Source organism: Oryctolagus cuniculus, chromosome 2 (genome assembly GCF_964237555.1).
Source record: "Oryctolagus cuniculus chromosome 2, mOryCun1.1, whole genome shotgun sequence".
In the NCBI taxonomy this organism is placed as follows: domain Eukaryota; kingdom Metazoa; phylum Chordata; class Mammalia; order Lagomorpha; family Leporidae; genus Oryctolagus; species Oryctolagus cuniculus.
In genome coordinates, this window is record NC_091433.1 from 98,731,199 (window position 1) to 98,755,430 (window position 24,232).

The 24,232-nt window shown below is 41.8% G+C and overlaps 1 protein-coding gene across 7 annotated transcripts in view; it reads left to right on the forward strand.

The window, feature by feature from the left end:
* Positions 1–23,199, forward strand: part of ODAD2 (outer dynein arm docking complex subunit 2) — a 69,035-nt gene extending 45,836 nt beyond the window's left edge. For 6 of the 7 annotated variants that reach the window (XM_051834403.2, XM_051834405.2, XM_051834412.2 and 3 more), the window contains 4 exons: positions 3,792–3,906; positions 10,424–10,612; positions 11,695–11,916; positions 22,793–23,199. In XM_051834403.2, the coding sequence (XP_051690363.1) occupies positions 3,792–3,906; positions 10,424–10,612; positions 11,695–11,916; positions 22,793–22,906 (640 nt within the window). In that variant the 3' untranslated portion in view covers positions 22,907–23,199. The remainder of the gene's footprint in view (positions 1–3,791; positions 3,907–10,423; positions 10,613–11,694; positions 11,917–22,792) is intronic. The other variant, XM_051834409.2, reaches the window with a different exon arrangement.
* Positions 23,200–24,232: the final 1,033 nt, after the last annotated feature.

A 24,232-nucleotide genomic window follows, 5' to 3' on the forward strand; every position in this document is an offset into this window, starting at 1 on the left:
AGTTTTGCTGCAAAAACTTTGAAATGCATTCAGAAGTTTTTAAATATAATTTTATTCATTGGATATAATGATTTCTAAAAGATTTTTTTTTATTTATTTGAAAGGTAGAATTAGAGAGAAAGAGAGAGAGAGATCTTCCATCCGTTGGTTCACTCTCTCGGGCTGGGCCTGGCTGAAGCCAGTAGCCTGGGCCTCCCCACGTGGATTTTAGGGGTTCAAGCATTTGGGCCATCTTCTGCTGCTTTTCCAGGCTCGTTAGCATGGAGCTGAATCAGAAATTGAAGAACCAGGATCTGAACCATCACCCACATGGGACTCCAGCATGGCAGGCAGCAGGTTGACCCCCTGAGCCACAACACTAGCCCATATCTTTTAATAACATACCATGTTCCATGAATATTCATGGGTTTCCCTAGAGCAGTAGTTCAGTGTTTGCTCACTTAATGTCTGTGTGGCTTAAAAGAATATAACCGCCCCCTAATAGTGAGAATTGACTATATCTGTTATTTCTGTATGCCTATACTTAATATTTAGTATTAATATTAATATGTCATATTAATATGCCAAGGTATTTTATGTGCAATTGCTTGAATATAGGAAATTGGCAGGAATACACAAGTTCCCTGAAAAATTAAAATATTGAGCTCAGGAACGGGAGTTTCTGTGTCATGCAGACAGTGGGAAGCTGTGCAAAAACATTTGTTTTTCCTTGGGAATGATTGGTTGTGAGTTGTCCAACAAGCATCGAGTGCATGTACTCAGTGTTGTTATGGACAGAATGAGTGTCTCTGGGACCTTACTTTCAAGAAGTATTGCAGAAGCTCTGAAAATTTCTCAGGAAGATTAATTTCTCAGAGATTTATAGGATGGATTGAAATTAGGAGAAGTTGAAGACACAAAACCAAATGCACACCACTGCAGCAGTCTTGAAAGAAGGTAGTAAATATTGAGATTAGGGTGCTGGCCTAGAGAACAGGGAAGCAAGGCAGATACTAGAAGTAAAAAGTAAAACGGAGTAATCATTCCATATGGAGAATGAGGGGCATGGAGAGGATAAAGTTAAACTCTGAAATCTGCTACCTTTGACTGTGTTTGCGAATGTCTTTCAAAAATGTTTCTCTCATATCAGATTATTTCTCTGTACTATACAGTCTTCTACATAGTCCTCAAGTGTTGCAACCAGGAAGCTGACCAATTGCCTAGGGTTTGGGGTGAAGGTAGGGGACGGTAGATCTAGTTTTATAATTAATGGTGACTTTCAACAGTTAATCATGCAATTTTGCCTGGGTGTCCAGGATTGAGTTATTCTTTTTTCTTTTAAACTGGAAATATGTGCCATCCCAATAGCTTCTACTCTAATAACAAGTTGCATCCAGCAGTGTACAATTAAATATTAATGCTAGGGGCTGGCGCAGTGGCGCAGTGGGTTAATCCTCCACCTGCAGCGCTGGCATCCCATGTGGTCACCCATTCTAGTCCCGGCTGCTCCTCTTCCCATCCAGCTCTCTGCTATGGCCTAGGAAAGCACTAGAAGATGGCCCAAGTCCTTTGTCCCCTGCACCCACGTGGGAGACCCGGAAGAAGCTCCTGGCTCCTGGCACTCCAGCCCCTGCGGCCATTTGGGGAGTGAACCAATGGAAGGAAGACCTCTCTCTCTCTGTCTCTCCCTCTCACTGTCTGTAACTCTACCTGTCAAAAAATAAATAAATCTTGAAAAAAATTAATGCTGAATTTGATTCTCAATCTGAAAGAAGGTAAAACAGATTATAATTCACTGTTGTTCATTGTGCAACTTTGTGCAAAAATATAGAAACACAAGGATCGGAATCGATCATATTTTAAGGAGCTTATATAAGACAGGCATTCAAATTTACATTTAAAAAGTAAGTCCTCCACTGTGTAGCATCTTGCGTGTTTCTTTAGAGTTTTTTTAAGTTGAAAATTGGTTTCCCTTAGTATAATGTTGACAGAAAGCTTTAGGTTTGAATAGCCATTTAGTTAAGCTCTGGCTTAAAATATTCAATGCACTTTTTCTTATTAGAAAACATTTCAAAAAGATAGTTTATATCTTACAGTTAACTATTTGGATCACCAATTTTATAAGTTTGTGCAAAATTGATACCCTACTTGGAAACTTTGGAATAATATTTCTTTTCTAACAAACATCTAAAATAACTAAGAAATGTAGATGTTTGATGTCAAATTTCAAGGAATAATTTGAAAGACATATAAAGCTAGTTGTATTTATTCTACCTGGCACTAAATACTATATGTGTTTAATTCAATTTGGGATTAGAAATTGAAGGAGTCTTGATGTTCTCTTTTTCTATCTCATTTGAGTTGAATATATCTCTGAACAAAGTCATATTTGTAAAGGATATTGAGTTCTTTTTGATCTTCTTCTCAAATACAAGTGTTTAGTGGACCTCACTGCCAGGGTCAAATGATATGAAACCAGAAGACAAATCATGTAGAGATAATTTTGATGATGATTCAATTCAGCTAGTCACAAAGGCATTTGGATTACAGTATGTTTAAATAATTATAGTACCACTTGCAGTGTTGTCTTGCTGGGCAGGAAGCACATATTTTTCATGCCAAGCAAGAACACACTTGGTGGAATGATTTTAAGACCTAGTGCTAGGAGCTGGCATTGTGACCTAGTAGGTAAAGTGTCTGCCTACAATACTGGCATTCCATGTGGGCGCCGGTTCAAGTCCCAGCTGCTCCACTTCCAATCCAACTCCCTGCTAATGGCCTGGGAAAAGCAACAGAGGATGGCTCAAGTGTTTGGGCCCCTGATACCCATGTAGGAGACCCAGATAAAGCTCCTGGCTTTGGCCTGGCCCAGTCCCAGCCGTTGCAGCCATCCAAGGAGTGAGCCAGCAGATGGAGGATACCTATCTCTCCCTCTCTCTATTACAATGACTTTCACATAAATAATTTTTTTAAAAGTCATTCTTCTAAAAACAAGGAAGACCTAAGTCATTTCCTAAGTCAAACATAAACGAAATTTAAAAAGTAATGTCACAATGATGAGGCACCAATATTTATTTTTGGAAAGTAGGTATTATTCTGTGGGAGAAAAAACAGTATTCTTACATTTAGTTAGCAGTCTGTGCACAGCTAAATAAAAAATATATGGCAGGGCCAGCACTGTGGCATAGTGGGTAAAGCCGCCACCTGCAGTGCTGGCATTCCATATAGGCACCAGTTCAAGTCCCGGCTGCTCCACTTCTGATCCAGTTCTCTGCTATAGCCTGGGAAAGCAGTAGAAGATGGCCCAAGTCCTTGGGCCCCTGCACCCACATGGGAGACCTGGAAGAAGCTCCTGGCTCCTGACTTCTGCTTCAGATCAGCCCAGCTCCAGCCATTGTGGCCATTTAGGGAGGGAACCAGTGGATGGAAGACCTTCTCGCTCTGCCTCTGCCTCTGCCTTCTAACTGTTCCTTCTAAATAAGTCTAATATATATATATATATATATATATATGGCTTTATTTTAAGTTTATATGAGCCATAAATTATTAGGCAACTTGCTTCCTGTGTCATATTTTTAAAACTGGAACCAGAGGGCTGACAATTCAATATCATTTTATAATCCTTCTGTCATTGATGTTTTGCAAAAACAAATCAAAAAAAAAAACAACAACAACAAACAAATGTCAACGAAGAAAAGATAATGACACTATGTAGAGAAAAGATAATTAAGTTGTGTAAATAGGTGGGCTACTTAATTTTCATATCCACTTACTAATTGCAGTTTATACCACTACTTTTGGTTTCATTACAGAATAATTGATCGTTTAGATGGAGTTCGTTTGTTGTGGTCCCTGCTGAAAAATCCTCATTCAGATGTGAAAGCCAGTGCAGCATGGGCCCTTTGTCCTTGCATCAAAAATGCTAAGGTAGGAACAGACTGAAAATCAGTCATTCTGGAATCTCTGATACGAAATTGAATAATGTCACCGCAGGTCACCAGTTGCCTTTTACTATTCCTGGTCAGACTTATCTGGTGGAGAAGAGTGCTGATCAGTGTTTATGCTGAATCGTTTTTGAGCAATGCCTTTCCTGGTGCACTTTACAAGGCCAGTTGGAACTAGAGTCAGACTTGGCATTGTTGCCAGGTTCTTCCTGGTGATAAAGTTGAGACAGGTACCCCAGGTAAATCAGGGTGAAGAAAAGCTGCCTGTTCATATCTCCTGGGAGATAAGAAATTTGTATTTATGTGCTGCTGCTTACAGAGAGTGAGAGTGTGTGGGAAGTGTGACTGCTGTGCTACAGCTGATACTGAAGGAGCACCATGTTCTGTTGACCTTGAAAAGGTCACATAATTGAACTGCAGCCTCACTTTCATCTGTCAATAAGTTGCTGGACCAGAAGGCTCTGCCATCTCTTTTAACTCTTCATTTATAAATTCTATTCTTTTCTTTAAAGATCTCTTTTCAGCTTATATATTTACTCAACATTTTTTTTTGTTTTTAAAAATGTTTCTCTCTCCCCTGCCCCATTTCTCCATCTCTCTGACTCTGCCTTTCAAATAAAGAAATCATTTAACAAAAGATGGTGGGGGCTCACATTGTGGCATAGTGGTTTAAGCTGCCACCTTTGATGCCAGCATCCCAGTTCATGTCCTGGCTGCTCCACTTCCAACCCAACTCCCTGCGATGCACCCAGGAAAGCAGCAGAAGATGGCATAAATCCTTGGGCCCCTGCACCCTTGTGGGAGACCCAGATGAAGCCCCTGGCTCCTGGCTTGGCCTCACCCAGCCCTGGTTTTTGCAGCCATTTGGGGAATTGGTGAGTAAATGGAAGGTCTGTCTGTCTCTCTCTGTCCATCTTTCTAACTTTTCAAATAAATGAATCTTTTTAAAAAGGTGTAAAAATGCTTACTTATTTTCACTTTATTTGAAATGCAGAGATACAGAGACAGAGATCTTCCATCCACTGATTCACTCTCCATATGCCCATAATAGCCACTACTTGCTGACTTCCAGGGTGCACTTAGTAGGAAGCTGGAATTAGAAGTGGAGACAGCACTCAAACCCAGGCTAACTGCTATGCCCCACATCTACCCTTCTATCCTCATTATAGATGATGAGATCTCCCTTGAAGCTTCTTGGCACTAAAGCTATTTCTCTATTGAATGTCTTTATCTAAAGGATTTTATTTCTATAATAAATTTAACATGATTCTCATTATCATTCAAAATGCAATATTTTGAAAAGACTAAATTGTGAAATACCTGGGAATAGGGGATACATATCATAAATTAATTTTTTGGATCATTTTTATCACAGTCAAAAAATTTTAAGGATCTCAAATGCTGTCTACAGGAAAATGGACACTAAGATGGCATATTCATATACATATAATGTATTTGTGAAAAATGAATGTATTTCTGGAATGTGTTTATCAATATCAATAAATCTCAAAAGCATATTGAATAAAATAAAAACAATTCGCAGGAGCTGATTAAGATAAGACTAAAGTAGGTTTCAGCATTGTGGTGCAGTGGATTAAGCCTCTGCTGGGGGTGCTGGCATCCTCTATGAGTGCTGGTTGATGTCCCAGCTGATCCACTTCTGATCCAGCTCCCTGCTAATGGCCTGCAACAAGCAGTGGAAAATAGCCCAAGTATTCGGGCCCTTGCCACCCATGTAGGTAACCTGTAAGAAGCTCCTTGATCCTGGCTTCCGTCTGGCCCAGCCCTAGCCATTGCAGCCATCTGGGAGTGAACCAACAAATGGAAAATGTTTCTCTCTCTCTCTCTGACTTTCAAAATAAATAATACATATTTTTTTTAAAATGATCCATCCTTGAAGGGATATTCCTTGTCAGTTGCTTCAGCCAGTCAGTCCAGTCCTTCATTTACAAATATGAACATCCAGGGATTATCAAATATTTAATGAACACTAAAGGCAGTAAATCAACACACCAAAACTAGTAGGTATATCTAACTTCAGAGGGAATAGATATTGTGCAAGAAACAGAATACATTATATTTCAAAAAAATAATATCCTCAGAGAGACGCGAAGGTGAATACTGTCTCCAAGTAGGCTGCTACAGAAGAGGAGCATTCACCGATCAAGACAGGTTTTTTATTTGGTAGAACAAGACATTTATTAAAAGGAATGGCCACAAAGGTTGGTATGGCTAAGGTGTATCCTGAGCTTGGAAAGACCAGTGAATAACAAAGAACATAAGAAGAAAACAGGACATGAAAACACACAGAAAGGAAAAGAGTAATTGAAGGGAAGAAAGAGTAATTTTTTCTTTTTTTTTTTAAAGATTAATAATTGTTTAACAGGGACAATTGCTGTAAGCTGAATTGCTATAGAGAGTTGTCTTCAGATTGAAAAAGATTCATTTAGTGCCAAGCAGAAAAATAAACAAAACCACACCTATACACAGATTTAAACTTGATGTTTTCAGAAATTAATGAAAATGTTACAAAAGAACATGATTTGCAACAGCATGAGACTTAATATCATCCACAATAAATTTTTTAAAGATTTCTTTTTTTTACTTGGAAGGTAGAATTACAGAGGAAGAGGAGAGACAGAGAGATCTTTCATCCGTAGTTTACTCCCCAAGTAGCTGCAATGGCTGGGGCTGGGCCAGGCTGAAGCCAGAAGCCAGGAGCTTCTTCCAGGTCTGCCACGTTGGAGCAGGGTCCCAGCAGTGGGGCCATCCTCTGCCGTTTTCCCAGGCACCACTACTAGGGATCTGGATTGGAAGTAGAGTAGGCGGGACTCTATCCAGTGCCTCTATGGGATGCCAGCACTGCAGGCGTTCTAACCTGTGACACAGAGCCAGCCCCACAATACATATGAACAGAAATGGGACAAAGCCTTTCCTTTCTATGGAGGGAAGGTTTTTCTGTTCTGGAATATTCTATGTCCTACAAAACAAGCGTCCAAGTGTGAGTGTGCCCTAAGGACATTCTTCCTTTAGCAATGCTGGGTCTTAGGAAGTTTATCCCCCCATGGGTCTTTTCTGAAAAAAGTACTTCAGAATATTTTCCAGCAAAACAAAAGATTTTAATAAAATAGCACGGCTTATAAGATTAGAATTTTTCTAATCATGAGTTACATGATTAGAATTTTTAGTCAGATGTACAAGCATGTTAATAATATGACTTTCAAATTTGATTATATTATTAAGAAAATTCCTCTAAAAGTAGTGACATCAAATAAAGACAGTATTATCACAGTCACAGTCGGGCTCTAAATTAACTTTTAATTGAAAAAGTAGGCTAGTGGCAGGTGGCAGGTAAAAGCATTCCTGGAAAAAAATGTTGTAGATACTAATTAATTCTCAATTGTTATTTAAATTTCAATACAAAATGTAATATTATCATTGGTGAGATGCCATTGTTGTGTAGGTAATTTTTCTACTTAGTGCTATTATTTTTAGATTGCACATCTTTTTTATGAATTTCAACTCCAAATCTGCACATCTTTTAATGCACTGTTTCTGTAAAGGCGTTCTGTCCGGAATATCTGGCTGGCTTTCTATGCTGCAACCTCAAACACAAGCCAGCCTCCTTACTCTTAGCCCTGGGCTCCAAGGGTAAGCAAGACCATGAATAGCTCCTTCTTCTTCCATTTCTCTAGAACTTCACCAGCTTTCTACATGCCTCCCTCTCCTACCAACATAGTGTCTTTGACTTCTTAAAAAGCTTACTGATATTGATGGATAGATGGACTCTTGAAAAGAGATCTTGTTCACTTCTCCCACCAAGAGCTGCACTCTCTTTATGTATGTTTTTGTTGCTGTTGTCGTTAGTTAACAAGAGCTTTGATGAACCGTAAGTGAGGGGAGCAGACTGGGGTGTTGAATCTTATCAAGCACTTTCTCTGCAGCCAGTGATGTGATCTGTGGCTTTTGCTCTTCATTCTGTTAATGTGATCTGTGACACTTACTGATTTGCAACTGTTGAACCACACTTGCGTCATGTGATAAATTCCTATTGATCATGTTTGTGTGGCCTTGTGGGTGTAGTGTGGGATCCTGTTTGTTAATATTTCCTTGAGAATTCTTGCATATATATCCATCAAGAATGTCTACTTCATTTGGCTCTTGTGAGCTTTGGGATAATTTATGTGAACTGCATACTGTACTGCCTGATAGGCAGTTGGGATTCAAAGGATGTGAATTTCTGTTACTAGATAAAGTCATGGAACCAAATAATGGGTGGACTTTGCACATGCAGCCGCCATACAACACACGAGGAGGTGGGCATTTCTGTTGCAACCTGTGCTTTCCAGATCCTTGACAAGGTCTCTTCCTCTGCCCACACCTGGACGCTGCCACAGAGCACTCTCCTCCCTCGCTGCCCCCTTCCCATCTGCTGCTTCCGTGGCAGTCTTCTTGCTGATGACTTTAAACCGTCGTTTCCAACTGGCTTGTCTTTCCTGAGCACCAGACTCACCTATCTGTCTAACTCTTGGATGTCCGCTTAAATATCTGTGGGAACTTTACTCAAATTAGATCCTCTAGGACCAAATACCACCCTTCTCCACCCCAAGGAAACAAAGCCAAACCCTGCTCTCCCAGCATTGGCACCACAGGGTCAAGCCAGAAACGTGGGAGGCACCGTGGAATCACATTGCATCAGGCCTGACCGTCACCTTCTTCAATGGATTACCACGTCTCGTCTGGGCTGGTGAAAACACCTCTGAGTTCCCACAGCGTTCTTGGCCCCAAACTCAGCTCTGTGCCCTCTAATCCTAAGAGGTCTCCTAAGAAACAAAATTGAATTCCATACACTGAGACCTCTTCAGTGGCTTTCAGATGCATTGTAATGAACTTCAAGTTCTACGGAGCCCTTTAAGATCCTACAAGGCCTCACCTCTTACGTTTCATTTTCTCCTGTTCTCGTTCCTATTTTATACTCTGTTTTAAACTTGGGGGGAGGAGGGAGTCACCTTCACTCTCACTGTCAGATCTGTGTTACATGATTCTTAGAACCAGAATCCCATTCACACTGGATGATTGCTCCTCCCAGAGGCCTGAGCCTACACTGGTCTCTTAGGGAGGCAGTCCTCAAACCTTTACACAAGCTGAGATTCCCTTGTGTGTGTATTTTACTGTCTTCACCTCCTCCCATGGTGCTATTCCTTATATTTGTCATTTTCTTAATGCTCATCGTCCCACAGTTGTAAATAGCATGACAGCAAAAGAATATAAACAGTTCGTGCGCACTGTTCATGGATTCTGTTTGGGAATTTTCTCACTGGCTACACTTTATCTACAAACTTTATTTGTATTTCCCAAGTCAATACTAACAGTGTTTTTGTAGTCATTCTTGGACACACAAAGGGAGGTGAAAATTTAAGTTAGTCAACATGCACCTCGTCTCAGGTTGAGCAAGGCAGTGCAAAGTTCCCTTACTAAAAACAAGGCTCCGTTGTCTTCTATTTAGCACCACAGTTTTTTGTACTTTTGTGCTATTTATTGGCTGTTTCACTCCTTGAAATGATCCCTAGGAATGGTGTGGAAATGCTATCTAGGATTTCTAAGTGCAAGAAGGCTGTATTGTACCCACGCGGAAAATGCATGTTAGGTGAACCTGCTGGGTATGAATGAGTTCAGTGCTCACAAATTAACAATATATATGTGAAATAAGGTGTCTTCGAGCAGACACACACAAAACAAGGTTATGGATAGTTTCATTGATAAAAATACCAGAGGCTTGTAGGGATATTGACTAGTCTAGTGTTTGCGGTGACTTTATACAGCAAAACTGCCACAAATAATAAGAATCTCCGCCGGCGCCGCGGCTCACTAGGCTAATCCTCTGCCTTGCGGCGCCGGCACACCGGGTTCTAGTCCTGGTTGGGGCGCCAGATTCTGTCCCGGTTGCCCCTCTTCCAGGCCAGCTCTGTGCTGTGGCCCAGGAGTGCAGTGGAGGATGGCCCAGGTGCTTGGGCCCTGCACCCCATGGGAGACCAGGATAAGCACCTGGCTCCTGGCTCCTGCCATCGGATCAGTGCGGTGCGCCGGCCGCAGCGCGCTGGCCGCGGAGGCCATTGGAGGGTGAACCAACGGCAAAGGAAGACCTTTCTCTCTGTCTCTCTGTCTCTCACTGTCCACTCTGCCTGTCAAAAAAAATAATAATAAATAAATAAATAAAAAAGAATCTCCTTCATTTTACTGACTTCTGTATCCTCAGTTGCCAACACAATGACTTTTGTGTAATAAATATTTGTTGAAACCAAATTTTATATGTATACATTACATGTGTATAAATAGATTTCTATTTATATGTACACACATACATAGAAATTATATGTAATATAGAAATAAATTAAGCTGAATTTCTTTTCATGCTAGAGGTGTATCTCACAGCCTTATCATTATTGTCTGCTTTCTTAAAAAATAAGTTTGTGTCTAATACTGTCTTTATTTTAATCCAGGATGCTGGAGAAATGGTTCGTTCCTTTGTTGGTGGTTTGGAACTTGTTGTTAATTTACTGAAATCAGATAACAAAGAAGTTTTGGCAAGTATATGTGCTGTCATTACCAATATAGCAAAAGATCAAGAAAATTTAGCTGTTATTACAGATCATGGAGTTGTCCCTTTACTGTCCAAGCTGACAAACACAGTAAGTAGCACCTTTTTATCTTAAATGCCTACTGTCGTAAGATAGCATGATGTAGTGGAAGAACAGTGAACTCAAAATTCAGAGATTCGGATTAAAGCTTACTTTAATATCTATTCCTTATGAGGTATGAGGTTTTGTTCAACTCATTTAATTTCTCTGAGCCTAATATATGTTAAAAAAAGTATTTTAAAATGCAAAATATTAATAGGCAAGACTCTGTAAAAGAAAGGTCTTTTTTATTTGTCACTGGCAAGGAAAGTGGTACATTTTTAAATGCTAGTATGTGTTCACTATCATCTTCACTACCACCATCATTATTATTATTCCAAAGAGTCCTCCAGCTTGGCAAGCCAGTGTGGAAGACATTCATGAGGTAGCAGACTTTGTATTGTATCTAGAGCTGGACCAGGTAGAATAGCCTTGAAAGACAGTGACTTCACAGCACAGAGACATTTGATGTTCACTTGGGCTAATGCTTCGAAAAGAGCCATAGAGCAGAAATTCAAACACCGGACCCATGCTCAGTTGAGGAGCCTCTGAGTTAGGACACTTAAGCCATTGCCTGTATCAAAATAACAGTACAGTTAACATACAGAAAACATATCCTATTCAGGTAGATTACACCTATTTGAGATAGTTACATGCAAAAACAAAGGATCTAGTCTGCAAAAAGGTAGAGCGTGAAAAAGGGAGACCCCCAAAAATGTCCATATATTTGCTTCACTGTGTTCTTTCTCTTGAACACCAAGTATATTACTGATAGAGAAATATCTCTTTAAGAATATACAGTATTGCCTTAATGTTTTATCACTTAGCAGCTCATTGATCCATAATTTTGTGTTGTCCTTGAGCACATGGTGATGTCATACAACTGCTCACCTTTGAGTACACTGACTACATTCAGTGCATAGAAGGAAAGCTCAGGACTGAACCTTGCTCTGTTGCACCCCCAAACGACGCGTTCCTTCAAGACACAACCTAAGTAGCCAGCTGGCCTCTCTAGACTCGTTGGCAAAGAGCATACACCTGATCTCACAGGACAATCATAACGCACGTTCCACACATCATTTTCCTCTGTGCAGAATAACGAGAAATTGAGGCGTCATCTGGCAGAAGCTATTTCCCATTGCTGTATGTGGGGCAGGAACAAAGTGACCTTCGGTGAGCACAAAGCAGTGGCTCCACTGGTGCGCTACCTGAAATCGAGTGACACCAGTGTGCATCGCGCGACAGCACAGGCCTTGTACCAGCTCTCAGAAGATGCCAACAACTGCATCACAATGCATGAGAATGGCGCAGTAAAGGTACAGCTGAGTCGCTTGGTGGGTTAGTCCAAGCGTGGTGCATGCAGAAGGAAAAGAAACCTCTAAAACTAAAGTTAGACTACTGGGGGGATTTGAACTCACAAAACTGCCTCTCTCTCGGATCATGACTGCATTTCAGCCGTGCGTTATCATGGTTTATCCTGCAGAAGGGCTGCATGCAGATAGAATTCTTAAAGTCAAAATAAGTGCACTTATTAAAATAATTAATCATCTCATTATTTGAATTTGATTAGAGAATGGACAGCACATGAAAAATCGTAAATCTACTTGATAGAGTGCTTACCTTATGTATAAATAACAAGTGAAAGGCAGATCTGCAGGCACCAACTAAACAGCAAAGAAACTGGCTGAACTAGATAGACTAAACCTTGACAGTCTTTTTCTCTTTTTCCAATATCTTTCTAATTGACACATGGCGATTGTATGTATCCGGGGGGGCACAGTGTGATATTTCAGTGCATGTGTACAAGGCATGATGATCATATCATGGTAATCAGCGTAACTGTCACTTCAGAAATGTGTCATTTATTTGTGTTGTGGTCATTCAGTATCCTGTAGCAGATATTTTGAAATGTTCACTTGTTATCAGCCATAGTTATCCTGCTGTCCAGTTGCACCCCTGCACCAGTTAGCCATCTTCTTGATATGCACTCCCTCACGCCTTTCCCAGACTCTGGTAACCACTATTCTGCTCCCTACTTCTGTGAGAGCACCTCTTAGCTTCTAAATATGAGTGAGAACACACAGTATTTGTCTCTCTGTGTCTGATCTTTTTCATAATGACCTCCAGTTCCATCCATATTGCTGCAAATGACAGAATGTTATGATCTTTTTAAGCCTCCAAGATTTCCCAGGGCCTGTTGACTGTGAGACCCAGATGTGTGCCCCTCCCCCCCCCCCCGCCCACAGTGCCTGCCAGCGTAGCTGAGGAACTGTCTCTATCATTCGCCCTCCACCATGGCCTTGAGCAGGCAGCAAGGAACCATAGGACTGTTTGGGGACTCAGTGCCAGGCTGATAATCCCAGCGTGGAACAGATGCTAGTGGTCCCTGTTGCCAAGCCCATGCCTGCAGACAAACTGTCTTGACCTGCTGCAGTGCCAAGTGGAGTTTCATGGTCCCTGTTGATCAGTTTTATGTCCCAGCCAATGTCACCAATGGTTGATAGATGAGCCCAGCCCAGCAACAGGAAGAGCATAGCAAGTTGGGCTTTGATGCTGCCTCCAGAATGCACGGGTTTCACTATGCTGTCAGATTTGGGTGTGATCTACCGTCAAGGTATTGATGAACACAAAACTAGGTGTCTGAGCGTACCACAGACCCAGGGAGAGGTTTGTGGGATGAATTACCTGAGCTACCTCTTTTTAAAAGCACTTCCTCAGTTCATTCTGAAACACACGTCAACTGCAGATTTTGGGAAAATTTGAGTTTGGGAAGTATTGTAGCACTAACTGTAAAAATCTATCAACAGTGGACCTGAGGCAAACCTTAACTTAGGATGCCATCTATTGGTGATACAGCAAGGATAACCTTGGGCTCAGAGAAAATAAATAGACTGCTTAGAATTTTCTAGAAGCAAAGTCACAAAGGAAGCCAGATTACTGTATCCAATCTTTTAGTGTACAGAAGATGTCATAGACCAACAGTCATCAAGAAGTTCCAGGAAACCACGACCTCACCTAATGAGCATAATAAGGTGCCAGAACTGAAATTTTCAAATGCATAGAAGATTTTAAAATGGCTATTTTAAGGAGATTCAATGAAATGCAAGAAAAAAAAAAAACAGAAGAAATTTAATATTCTAACAGATTGGAAAGATGGAAGTAATTAAAGTCAAATATGCATCTTGCAATTGAAAAGTATACTAAATGAAGTTAAAAACTAGATGGAAAGCATCATTAGCAGAATAGACCAAACAAAAGAAAAAAATCAGTGAACTTGAATATAAACTATTTGAAAATGCATACTTGGAGGAGAAAAAAAGTATTAAGAGGTATAAAGAAAGCTTACAGGAACTTTGGGACAATATGAAAAGAGCGAATATCCAAGTTATAAAGGTTCAAGAGGGACTTGAGAATGCTAATGGCAGGGAGAAAACATGTTTAAAAGGTAAATGACAAAACTTCCTGTATCTGGGAAAAGGAACAATTATCTAGGAATAGGCAGGTCAAGTCTCTGGTCAGATACAACCCAAACAAGCCCATCCCAATACTTAGCATAATCAAGGTCTCCAAGGTTAAAAAGCTGCAAGAGAAAGGAAGCAAACAGCACATGGAGGAGGCCCGGTTCATCTGACAGGAGAAAGCTTTCAGGCTGGAGGAGAAAGGGACAAAGCTTCACAGTACTAAAGGATACAAGTTGCCAACTGTGCTCAGCAACTTTATCCTTGAGGTTTGAGAGAGAGATAAAAACATTCCCAGGCAAACACTAAGATCATTTGTTTCCACCAGACCTGTTTTTACACTAAGTGCTAAAGGAAGATCTGTAACTTGAAAGAAAGACATGCTACTGGATAAGAAAATATCAGGTTAAAAATGTACTGGTAACAGTAGCTATGCGAATTCAGAATGTTCTAATATTGTAAACATGGTATATAAACCGTTTATGTCTTCAGTGTAAAGGCTAAATGAAACGTAGTCAAACCTAAACTAGGACCCAGGAACTCCATTGAGGTCTCCCACATAGGTGCAGCGGCCTAAGTCATTAGTCCGTCTCCCACTGCTTTTCCAGGCTCATTAGCAGGGAGCTGGATCAGAAGTGGAGCCACTGAGACTCAGGCTGGTGCTGTTATGGGATGCCAGCATCACAGGCCATGGCTCAGCCTGCTGTGCCACAACACCAGTGCTGATCCTTTGCATTTCTGTGGGGTCAGTCTGAAATGACTGCACTTTCATTTCTGATTTTATTTATTTAAATTTTCTCTGTTTTTCTTAGGCATAAAGTTTGCCCATTTTATTCATCCTTTCAAAAGTCCAACTCTTAGTTTTGTGTACCTTTTAGTATTGTTTCTCTAGTGGCTATCTCACTGATTTCTTCTCTCATATTATTTCTATCTCTTAGTCCCTCTCCTGCTGTTATAACAATGGGGTGGGCTTTTGGCACAGCTGAAGAAGCTTACACCCCATGTCTAAAGTGGCTGGGTTAAAATCATGGCTCAATTTCTGATTCAGAGTCTAGCTTCCTGGTAATATGTTTCAGCCAGGCCTATATTCTGTGTGTGTGTGTGTGTGTGTGTATGTAAGTATATACAATGGCTATATGTATATATATCATGCTTGATAAGTATGTGTGTGTGTGCGTGTAATATTAAAGACACAGATTTGAGAACCTTGGTTCATGAAATAATAAAAGTGAGTGGTGTTTCCGTTGGGTGGGCTTATAAAGGAAAAAGGAAAGGCTGAATATACCATGATGCCCTGAGTTATAGGACTCCACAAAAGTAGCAAACAGAATGTTAAAGGGAGAAAAACCAAAACAAGCTGTTGTAATTTTAAAGAAGTCAAGAGAAGAGAATATTGTTTGCACAAGGGTAAAAACAATGGGATAAATGATATTGAAAAGTAAAAAAAGACAGGAACCAACAGTGCCCACTGGATTCATAGCAAAAATGATTACTGATAAACTTGACAAAGAAGTGAGCAAATGAGGCCACTCTGAAAAGTTTGGGTATGGGAGAGGGAGAGAGGATGGTAGCTGAACTCAAAGTGTACCATGAGAGAAAATCACTTAACCACAAACAAAGACTGTAAGAGAGGGATAAAGAAAGTAAGGAACTACAATACACGTATCCAAGGAGCAGGAGCAAGACCTTAACTCTCAGTAAGTACCTTAAATGTCGATGGACTAAATTCTCCAGTTAAAAACCGTAAAGTGACCAAGTGGATAAAAGAACAGGATGCAACTATATGCTGCCTACAAGAAACTCACCTCACTTCTAAAATACACAGACTGAAAATGAAAAGATGGAACAAGATATTTTATGTGAATGGAACCCAAAAGAAGATAAGAATAGCCTACTTCTCTTAGATAAAATGGATTTTATATCAAAAGCAATAAGATATCAGGAAGGTCATTTTATAATGGCAAAGATTCAGTCTACCAAGGGAAATAATACTAGTGTACTTATGAATCTAAGATTGGAGCACCTGTAAGCAAACATTAATAGCCCTAAAGAGAGAGATAGGCTCCAATACAATAATAATAGGGGACTTTAACAGCCCATATTCAGAGATGGCAGACCATCCACATGGAATGTAAACAAAGAAACAGCTAAGTTGCACCCCAGATTAATTGGACCTAACAGACATCTACAGAACTTCCCATCCAGTAGCTCTATAATACACATTTGTCTCTACAAACATGGAACATATTCCAGGATAGGTTATATAGAAGTCCACAAAACAAGTTTCAAAAAATTTAAAAGAATAGACTATCTTTTCTAAAAACAATGCAATAAAACTAAAAATCAATAATAATAAAAAAACTGAGGAAATTACAAAAATACATGGAAGTGAAGGAACTTACACCTGAATAACCAGTGGATCAAAGAAGAAATTTTTTAAGACTAAAAGGAATGAAAATGGAAACACAGCAAATCAAAACCTATGTGATGACAGCAAAAGTAGTACTGAGGAAAGTTATAGCACTTGATGCCTTCATTTAAGAAACTGGAAAGATCTCAGGCAACTTATTGCTGCACCTCAAGGATCTGAAAAAAATAATAACAAATAGAAAATGGAAAATACAGTAGAACTCAGAACACAAATAAATGACAGAGAAAATTTATTTTTTTGAAAAGGAAAACATCTTTTATTCTTATAAAAAAAAAAGGTTCATTCAAAAAGCACAGTTTTAGGATGGCGCCGCGGCTCACTAGGCTAATCCTCTGCCTGCAGCGCCGGCACACCGAGTTCTAGTCCCGGTCGGGGCGCCGGATTCTGTCCCGGTTGCCCCTCTTCCAGGCCAGCTCTCTGCTGTGGCCCGGGAAGGCAGTGGAGGATGGCCCAAGTGCTTGGGCCCTGCACCCCATGGGAGACCAGGATAAGTACCTGGCTCCTGCCATTGGATCAGCGCGGTGCGCCAGTCACAGTGCGCTGGCCGCAGCAGCCATTTGAGGGTGAACCAACAGTAAAGGAAGACCTTTCTCTCTTTCTCTCTCACTGTCCACTCTGCCTGTAAAAAAATAATAATAATAAAAAAAGAACAAATCTTTAAAAAAAAAAAGCACTGTTTTAAATGACATGAATTTACAATACAATTTAGAAGCCCAATAAGCATCTCCATTTTAGAGAATGATGTCTAGCAAAACATAAAGCTGTAAACCCTTTGGATAGTTTAAAATAAAGACTCTTAAGTTCTTCCAAGCAATTAAAAAAAATCCGAAGATGTAAACTATGGCTGAATTATCCTGTATCTACATGCCAGTTGCCTGTTCATACAGCCCAAATTAGTGTGGAGCTCGTTTTTCTGACCTTCATGACAACTGTTTCTTGGCAGAGTGGACAGTGAGAGACAGAGACAGAGAGAAAGGTCTTCCTTTGCCGATGGTTCACCCTCCAATGGCCGCCGCGGCCGGCGCGCTGCGGCCAGCGCACCGCGCTGATCTGATGGCAGGAGCCAGGAGCCAGGTGCTTTTCCTGGTCTCCCATGGGGTGCAGGGCCCAAGCACCTGGGCCATCCTCCACTGCACTCCCTGGCCACAGCAGAGGGCTGGCCCTGGAAGAGGGGCAACCGGGACAGAATCTGGCGCCCCGACCGGGACTAGAACCTGGTGTGCCGGCGCCGCTAGGCGGAGGATTAGCCTAGTGAGCCGCGGCGCCGGCCCATGACAACTGTTTCTTACAAAATGTCACAAAGTTGAGAGTAGATACTTTCCCTTCTCCCCCATCCCAAGATTCTGGCTGTGCTGCCTTGGGAATCCCAGCTCAGCCTGTTCTCCTTTCATTGTAGGTTTCTATGTTAAGTCTCCTCTGTGTAGAATACAATTTTCCACAGTGCTAACCCAGCACAACTGTTAGGAGAATTAAAAGAGATAAGATGGGCAAAGCACTTAACACAGTGGCTGATAGGCACCCCAAGTTAATCATCTAATACATAGTTTCAAGACACAAAACTGATTGTTTTTTATATTTACCTTAGCTTCAAATAATTCTGGAAGCATTTTGAATGCATAATAATAAATAAACGTGGATGACTATAATGCTTTGTGGTTCAAAACAACTCAAAACTATAAAAAGTTTTATACTAATAAATAACTTCAAGAACACTTTGAACTGTATCACGATATCACCACCTAGTGGACACTACATTAAATTTTTTATAGTTTGTGCCCTAAAAACACTGAACATTTTTCATTTGCTTATTGTTTATAGCCTTTGTCTATCCTACTGCTGAACCATGGGCCCCTACTGTCCATCCACTGAATTCTGTATGTAGTGGAGCATCAAACCTTTGAATATTATGTAAATTTAAACTCTGCCATCTCAAAAAAAAAAAAACCAACAGACAAAGTAGGGTTTTAGGGTTTTTTTTTTCTTTTAAGATTTATTCTGAAAAGCAGAGTTACAGAAAGAGAGAGGGAAAAAGAGAGAGAAGGAGAGAGAGAGAAGTCCTCCATCCGCTGCTTCACTCCCCAAATGGCCATGGTGTCCAGAGCTGGGCCATGCCAAAGAAGGAGCTTTCCCCTATACCTCCCACATGGATGCCGGGGACCACGCACTTAGGCCATCTTCTGCTGCTTTCCCAGGCACATTAGCAAGGAGTTGGATCAGAAGTGGAGCAGCCAGGTCTTGAACCAGTGCCCATATGAGATGCCAGCATTGGAGGCAGAGGCTTTATCCACTGTACACAAACTATTTTTTTTAAAGACTTATTTATTTATTTGAAAGTCAGAGTTACACAGAGAGAGGAGAGGCAGAGAGAGAGAGAGAGAGTGGTCTTCACTCTCCAATTTGTTGCAACAGCTGGAGCTGCACCAATCTGAACCAGGAGCCAAGAGCTTCTTCCAGGTCTCCCACGCGGGTGCAGGGTCCATCTTTCACTGCTTTCCCAGGCCATAGCAGAGAGTTGAATTGGAAGTGGAGCAGCCGGTCTCAAACTGGCGCCCATATGGGATGCCAGCGCTTCAGGCCAGGGCGTTAACCCTCTGTGCCACAGCACTGGACCCCATACAAACTATTAAATTTTACAAAAACCTATTCTTTTCATTAATACAAGAAGGATTTTAAAAAGAAATTATCATATTACAAGTACTCCAGTAGTCAAACAGATATCATCCACCTAACAGGAGTGTAAGTAGGATCAAACAAAACAGTACTTGTTAATTAACCACTGAAAATATTACAGCATTACAGGTGTTTAGTAAGTGACAGCAAACCGTTACTGTTATTTTTCTTTCCTTTTTTTCTTCATCTTGTACCATACAAATACATGTGGTTCCTCTGAACTGAGTGGGTCAGTTTCACTATTCTTGCTGGAAATACACTCTATCTTCTTTTGGTCCCATAGTGAGAGACTGGCCAAAAATTAAATTAACATTAAATTAGTTTAAAAACTCACTTAAAAAGCAAAATGTAAAGATATTATTGGGCTGTTTCTCTGTGACAAAGTTTCTTACCGTAGATGCAATTTTCAAATCCTATTGAATTCATGGATAAGTATTTTTTTTAATTTTTTTTGACAGGCAGAGTTGACAGAGAGAGAGACAGAAAGGTCTTCCTTTGCCATTGGTTCACCCTCCAATGGCCGCTGTGGCCGGCATGCTGCGGCCGGCGCACCACACTGATCCGATGGCAGGAGCCAGGTACTTATCCTGGTCTCCCATGGGGTGCAGGGCCCAAGCACTTGGGCCATCCTCCACTGCCTTCCCTGGCCACAGCAGAGAGCTGGCCTGGAAGAGGGGCAACCGGGACAGAATCCGGCGCCCCGACCAGGACTAGAACCCGGTGTGCCGGCGCCGCAAGGCGGAGGATTAGCCTAGTGAGCTGCAGCGCCGGCCTCTAATTTTTCTAATTCCTTCTTCTTTTTTATTTTATTTTTTTTTTATTGACAGGCAGAGTGGACAGTGAGAGAGAGAGACAGAGAGAAAGGTCTTCCTTTGCCGTTGGTTCACCCTCCAATGGCCGCCGCGGCCGGCGCGCTGCGGCCAGCGCACCGCGCTGATCCGATGGCAGGAGCCAGGAGCCAGGTGCTTATCCTGGTCTCTCATGGGGTGCAGGGCCCAAGCACTTGGGCCATCCTCCACTGCACTCCCTGGCCACAGCAGAGGGCTGGCCTGGAAGAGGGGCAACCGGGACAGAATCCGGCGCCCAGACCTGGACTAGAACCCAGTGTGCCGGCGCCGCAAGGCAGAGGATTAGCCTAGTGAGCCGCTGCGCCGGCTATTTTTTTATCTAACTAAAATTTCCAGAAGTTTGCCTTCTAACTCAGATATTCTTTCTTCTGCCTCATCAAGGCTATTGTTAAGGCTTTCCACCACATTTTTAATCTGATGTGTTGAATTCTTCATGTCTAATATTTCATTTTATCTTTAAAAATCTCAATTTCATGTATGAATTTCTTTAATTTGTGGATTTGCTTCTGATTACTTCTGAGTAATTTGTGATTAATTTTTTAAATTCCATTTCTGGCATTTCATCAATCTCTTGATCTTCACATTCTAGAATTAAAGTGTTATTGTGTTCCTTTGGGGACTTCATGTTGCCTTCCTTAATGTTATTTCCTGAATTTCTGTGTTTATTTTTAGACATTTGTGGAGATACTTATTCGTGTTTTTCTTTTTTTTTTCCCCTCTGATGGCTGTTTTTCTTTGTACTGTGCCTCTGTGGCTTAGTGGAGTGTCTGCTCTATCAGTGAGTACCCAGCAGTGTGTGCTAGGTGTGGCCATGGAGCTCTGTTCAGTGCTCCAGGGTAAGGGGAGTATCCAAGGTGACACCCATGTTGGGTTGGTAGATCTCTTTTGTTTTTTGTCAGAGGGGAGGTTTGATCAGCTCCGTTGGCACAGCCTCCCCCTCAACTCCTCTCCTCCAAAGTTAGCCAATGCCTGGCACTAGCTCCAGTGGGTGCAGTATTTATCCGTGCTGCCACAAGAACCACACTGAGGATCCGTGCAGTCCTCAGGGTGAGCAGGGATCCCACAGCAATGACCCACTCCTGGCAATTAGGGAGCCCCGAGTGTTTGGAGCCTCCCACAATGACTGCCAGTGACCCAGCCACACCCTGTGCCCTCCGATGCAACCACAGTGTTTCCACAGTTCCAGCACACAAGGCTCCCTCAGTCATGGGGTGCCAAGCATCTACTCTGCCCTGCCAGTCCATCTCATCCGCAGAGAGGCAGAGATACTCCCAGAAGCAGCAGCCCATGGATATCACCTGTGTGCCCCAGAGTCTGTGACCTGCTGGGAGGCTGGGGGCACCTCACAGTCCTACATGGATGCACAGCCCCCACCAGTCCTCCCAGCCAGACTCGGACATCTCCTCTCGGCTGGTTGCTGGGCATACAGACACAAGCTAGTGAAGCTGTTACATGTGTCCAAAATGGCACCCGCCCTCCCTCAGCTGGTTTACAGGGTGCCATTGTCAGGGGGGTCAGGGCGAGAGATACACGCCCCTTTTTCCCTCTAGGTTGGCAGGTACAATGTGCCCTACAGGGCTCAAGGCCAGACTCCCACCAGGCTCTCCCCACAGCTTTATCGTCTGTGGCTTGGGCTGCTGCAGTCTGGTCTCCCAGTCTCCAAAGCTGCTGCTCAGGTCTTGGCTGCTGGGGTCCTGTGTTGTGTCCATGCCCATACTGAGCGTCCACACCCTGCACATAAATCCACAGTGTCCTTCTAACTTCCATGGAGTTCCCACTGCAGTTTTCTCCCTGACTTCCCTGAGATTGCACTCTCTCCACTATTTTTTTTTTTAAACTATCTTCGCCTAGACTAGAGCGTAAGCTCCCTCCCTATTCTGCCATCTTGGAATCTTCTTCTATTGCTACATTTAAAAAGTTCTAATTTGTTTATTTGACATATACTTGGCTTCTACCATGTACTAGACACTATATCATAGCCTGAATTTCTTCAAGCATTTATAATCTAAAGGACATAAACACTCCCCAGACTTTCTGTTCAAAAGGGTGGAGAATGAGCATAATGACAGGCATTTGAGTGAACTCTACAAGTTCTGATGAGGACGAAATGACGTTTTGTTCAGTGGAGATCCATGGAGGCTGTTTTAGACAAGTTGACTGGACCCATCTTGAAAGACTGATGAATTCTACATAGTCAGAGAGGGGAAGGGAAAGCATTTTGTAGCAGAGGGTGGGACATGTGTGTCCTTTGAGCACTTAGCAAAACAGGAGAAAGATGAGTGATAGGAAAGACCAACTGAGGCCAGTCTACAAATATCCTAACAGGACAGATTAGCTATTTAGCATTGGGAGTCAACAAAAGTCTCCATTATGGGACTCATAAAATTAAGAAGTGACATGATCAGGTGGACTGGAATTAAGAGAGTTTAAGTCTAAGAGTTATAATCTAGTCATGATATGCTGCTTGCTTGACCTGGGAAGTGGAAAAGCCAGGAAAGATGTGAGAGAAACTTAAGCAGCAGCACTAATAGCAGTTCTGTGTCCAAAGAAAGGAGGGAGAAAGGGGTCTAGCCCAGCTCCAGAAAATGAAAATATAAGAATCGTTTGAAGTATGTCCTGCATCAGATTTAGGCATCATTTGTGTTTGCATGTGCCTAAATGGAATTTCTCAACTTTTCTGTTGCTTTTTCACACATTTATTATTCAGAATTATTTTGACAGCCTAACTCTGTGTCTTTAAATTATTTTTTATTTCCCTTCTCCACCTCCCCTTTGTGTGTGACAGCTTCTACTGGATATGGTTGGGTCCCCTGATCAGGACCTCCAGGAAGCCGCAGCTGGTTGCATATCCAACATCCGAAGGCTGGCTCTTGCCACCGAAAAGGCAAGATACACTTGAAGTTTAACAGACATTGCAAGCTACTGAATTTTACATAAAGCAGAGCACGTTACTCCCATATCCAGGAAAACTTTTATTAGCAAACCCCTTAAACTGTCTAAATGAAAATGCAAAGGATGCTTTTCAACTAAACATTGCATGGATATTTTTATCCTATTTAAGTTTTAGGGATCAGCCATGTGGTGAACTGCTTTGTGATAATTTCCCAAGAATGTATGTATACATTATATGTGTGTTCTGGTGATGCTTCTGCATTTATGGTGATGTTAATAAAGGACACAGCCTTCCCATCATGCAGTTTCCTAGTGGTTCTTCATTGTAGAATGCCCTCCTGTCCAAGCTTCAACAGCCCAGTCATGATGGCTTTGCCCGTTTGATCACTTGCATCCCACAGAAGAGCCTTGAGAAGATGTGCTGATTTCATAAACTGTTATTAAATGCAAGTCATAGTTAAGCAGTTAGACTCTGAGACTTTGAGAGATCATCCTGAGGTCGTCCCAAATACTATCAAAGTATCAAGAAGATAATATGTAACTCACCACACAGATAAGGCAAATTCCAAGTGTATCTGGGTTCTCTAGAAATACAGAATTGATTGGACATGAATATAAGAATAGAAAAGAATTTACTAGGGAGTTTGACCCACAATTGTGGCAGCTGAGAAGTCCAGTACATTATCTGGGGGCTGGAGAGCCTGGAATGCCAGTAGAATGGCTCAGTCCAAGTCCGAGGACCTCCAAACAAAAGTTGAGGATGAGGGTCTCAGTGTGAGATGGAAAAGCCTGAGTTGCCAGCAAATGGATCCTAGCATGGTGCTGGAGTCCAGAGGCCAGCAACTGCCATCGGAGATAGGAGAGGAACTTGTCCCCAGTCTCTGAGAGCCAAGCTCACCTTCCCAATTAGTCTCCCCACACCCCCAGCGCACAGGGGTGCAGCCCAGGCTGCATTCAGATTCACTGCTAATCTCCCTGGGACATGCCCTCACAGACACCCGATACAATGTTTCCAGGTTGTAAATATTCCTAATCCAGTCAAATTGACACCATAAAATTAACCATCACAATAAGCAATGAAGATGTTTCAGACATAACAGAGCATAAACAACTATATGTTTTATTTCCCTCACAGGGAACCAACACTTCTACTGAAAAAAAATTAATTTATGCTAATGTAAGCATAAGATTGCCTTGAGTTCCTGAACTTGTTTTTAGCACATGAAGTATGTTTTTAAAACTGGCTACAAAGAATTTATAGCATTTTATCAGGTCACAGCCTTGGTTTGCTGACAGGTTTGGGAACTAACTGTCCTGAGAATCAAATATTGGC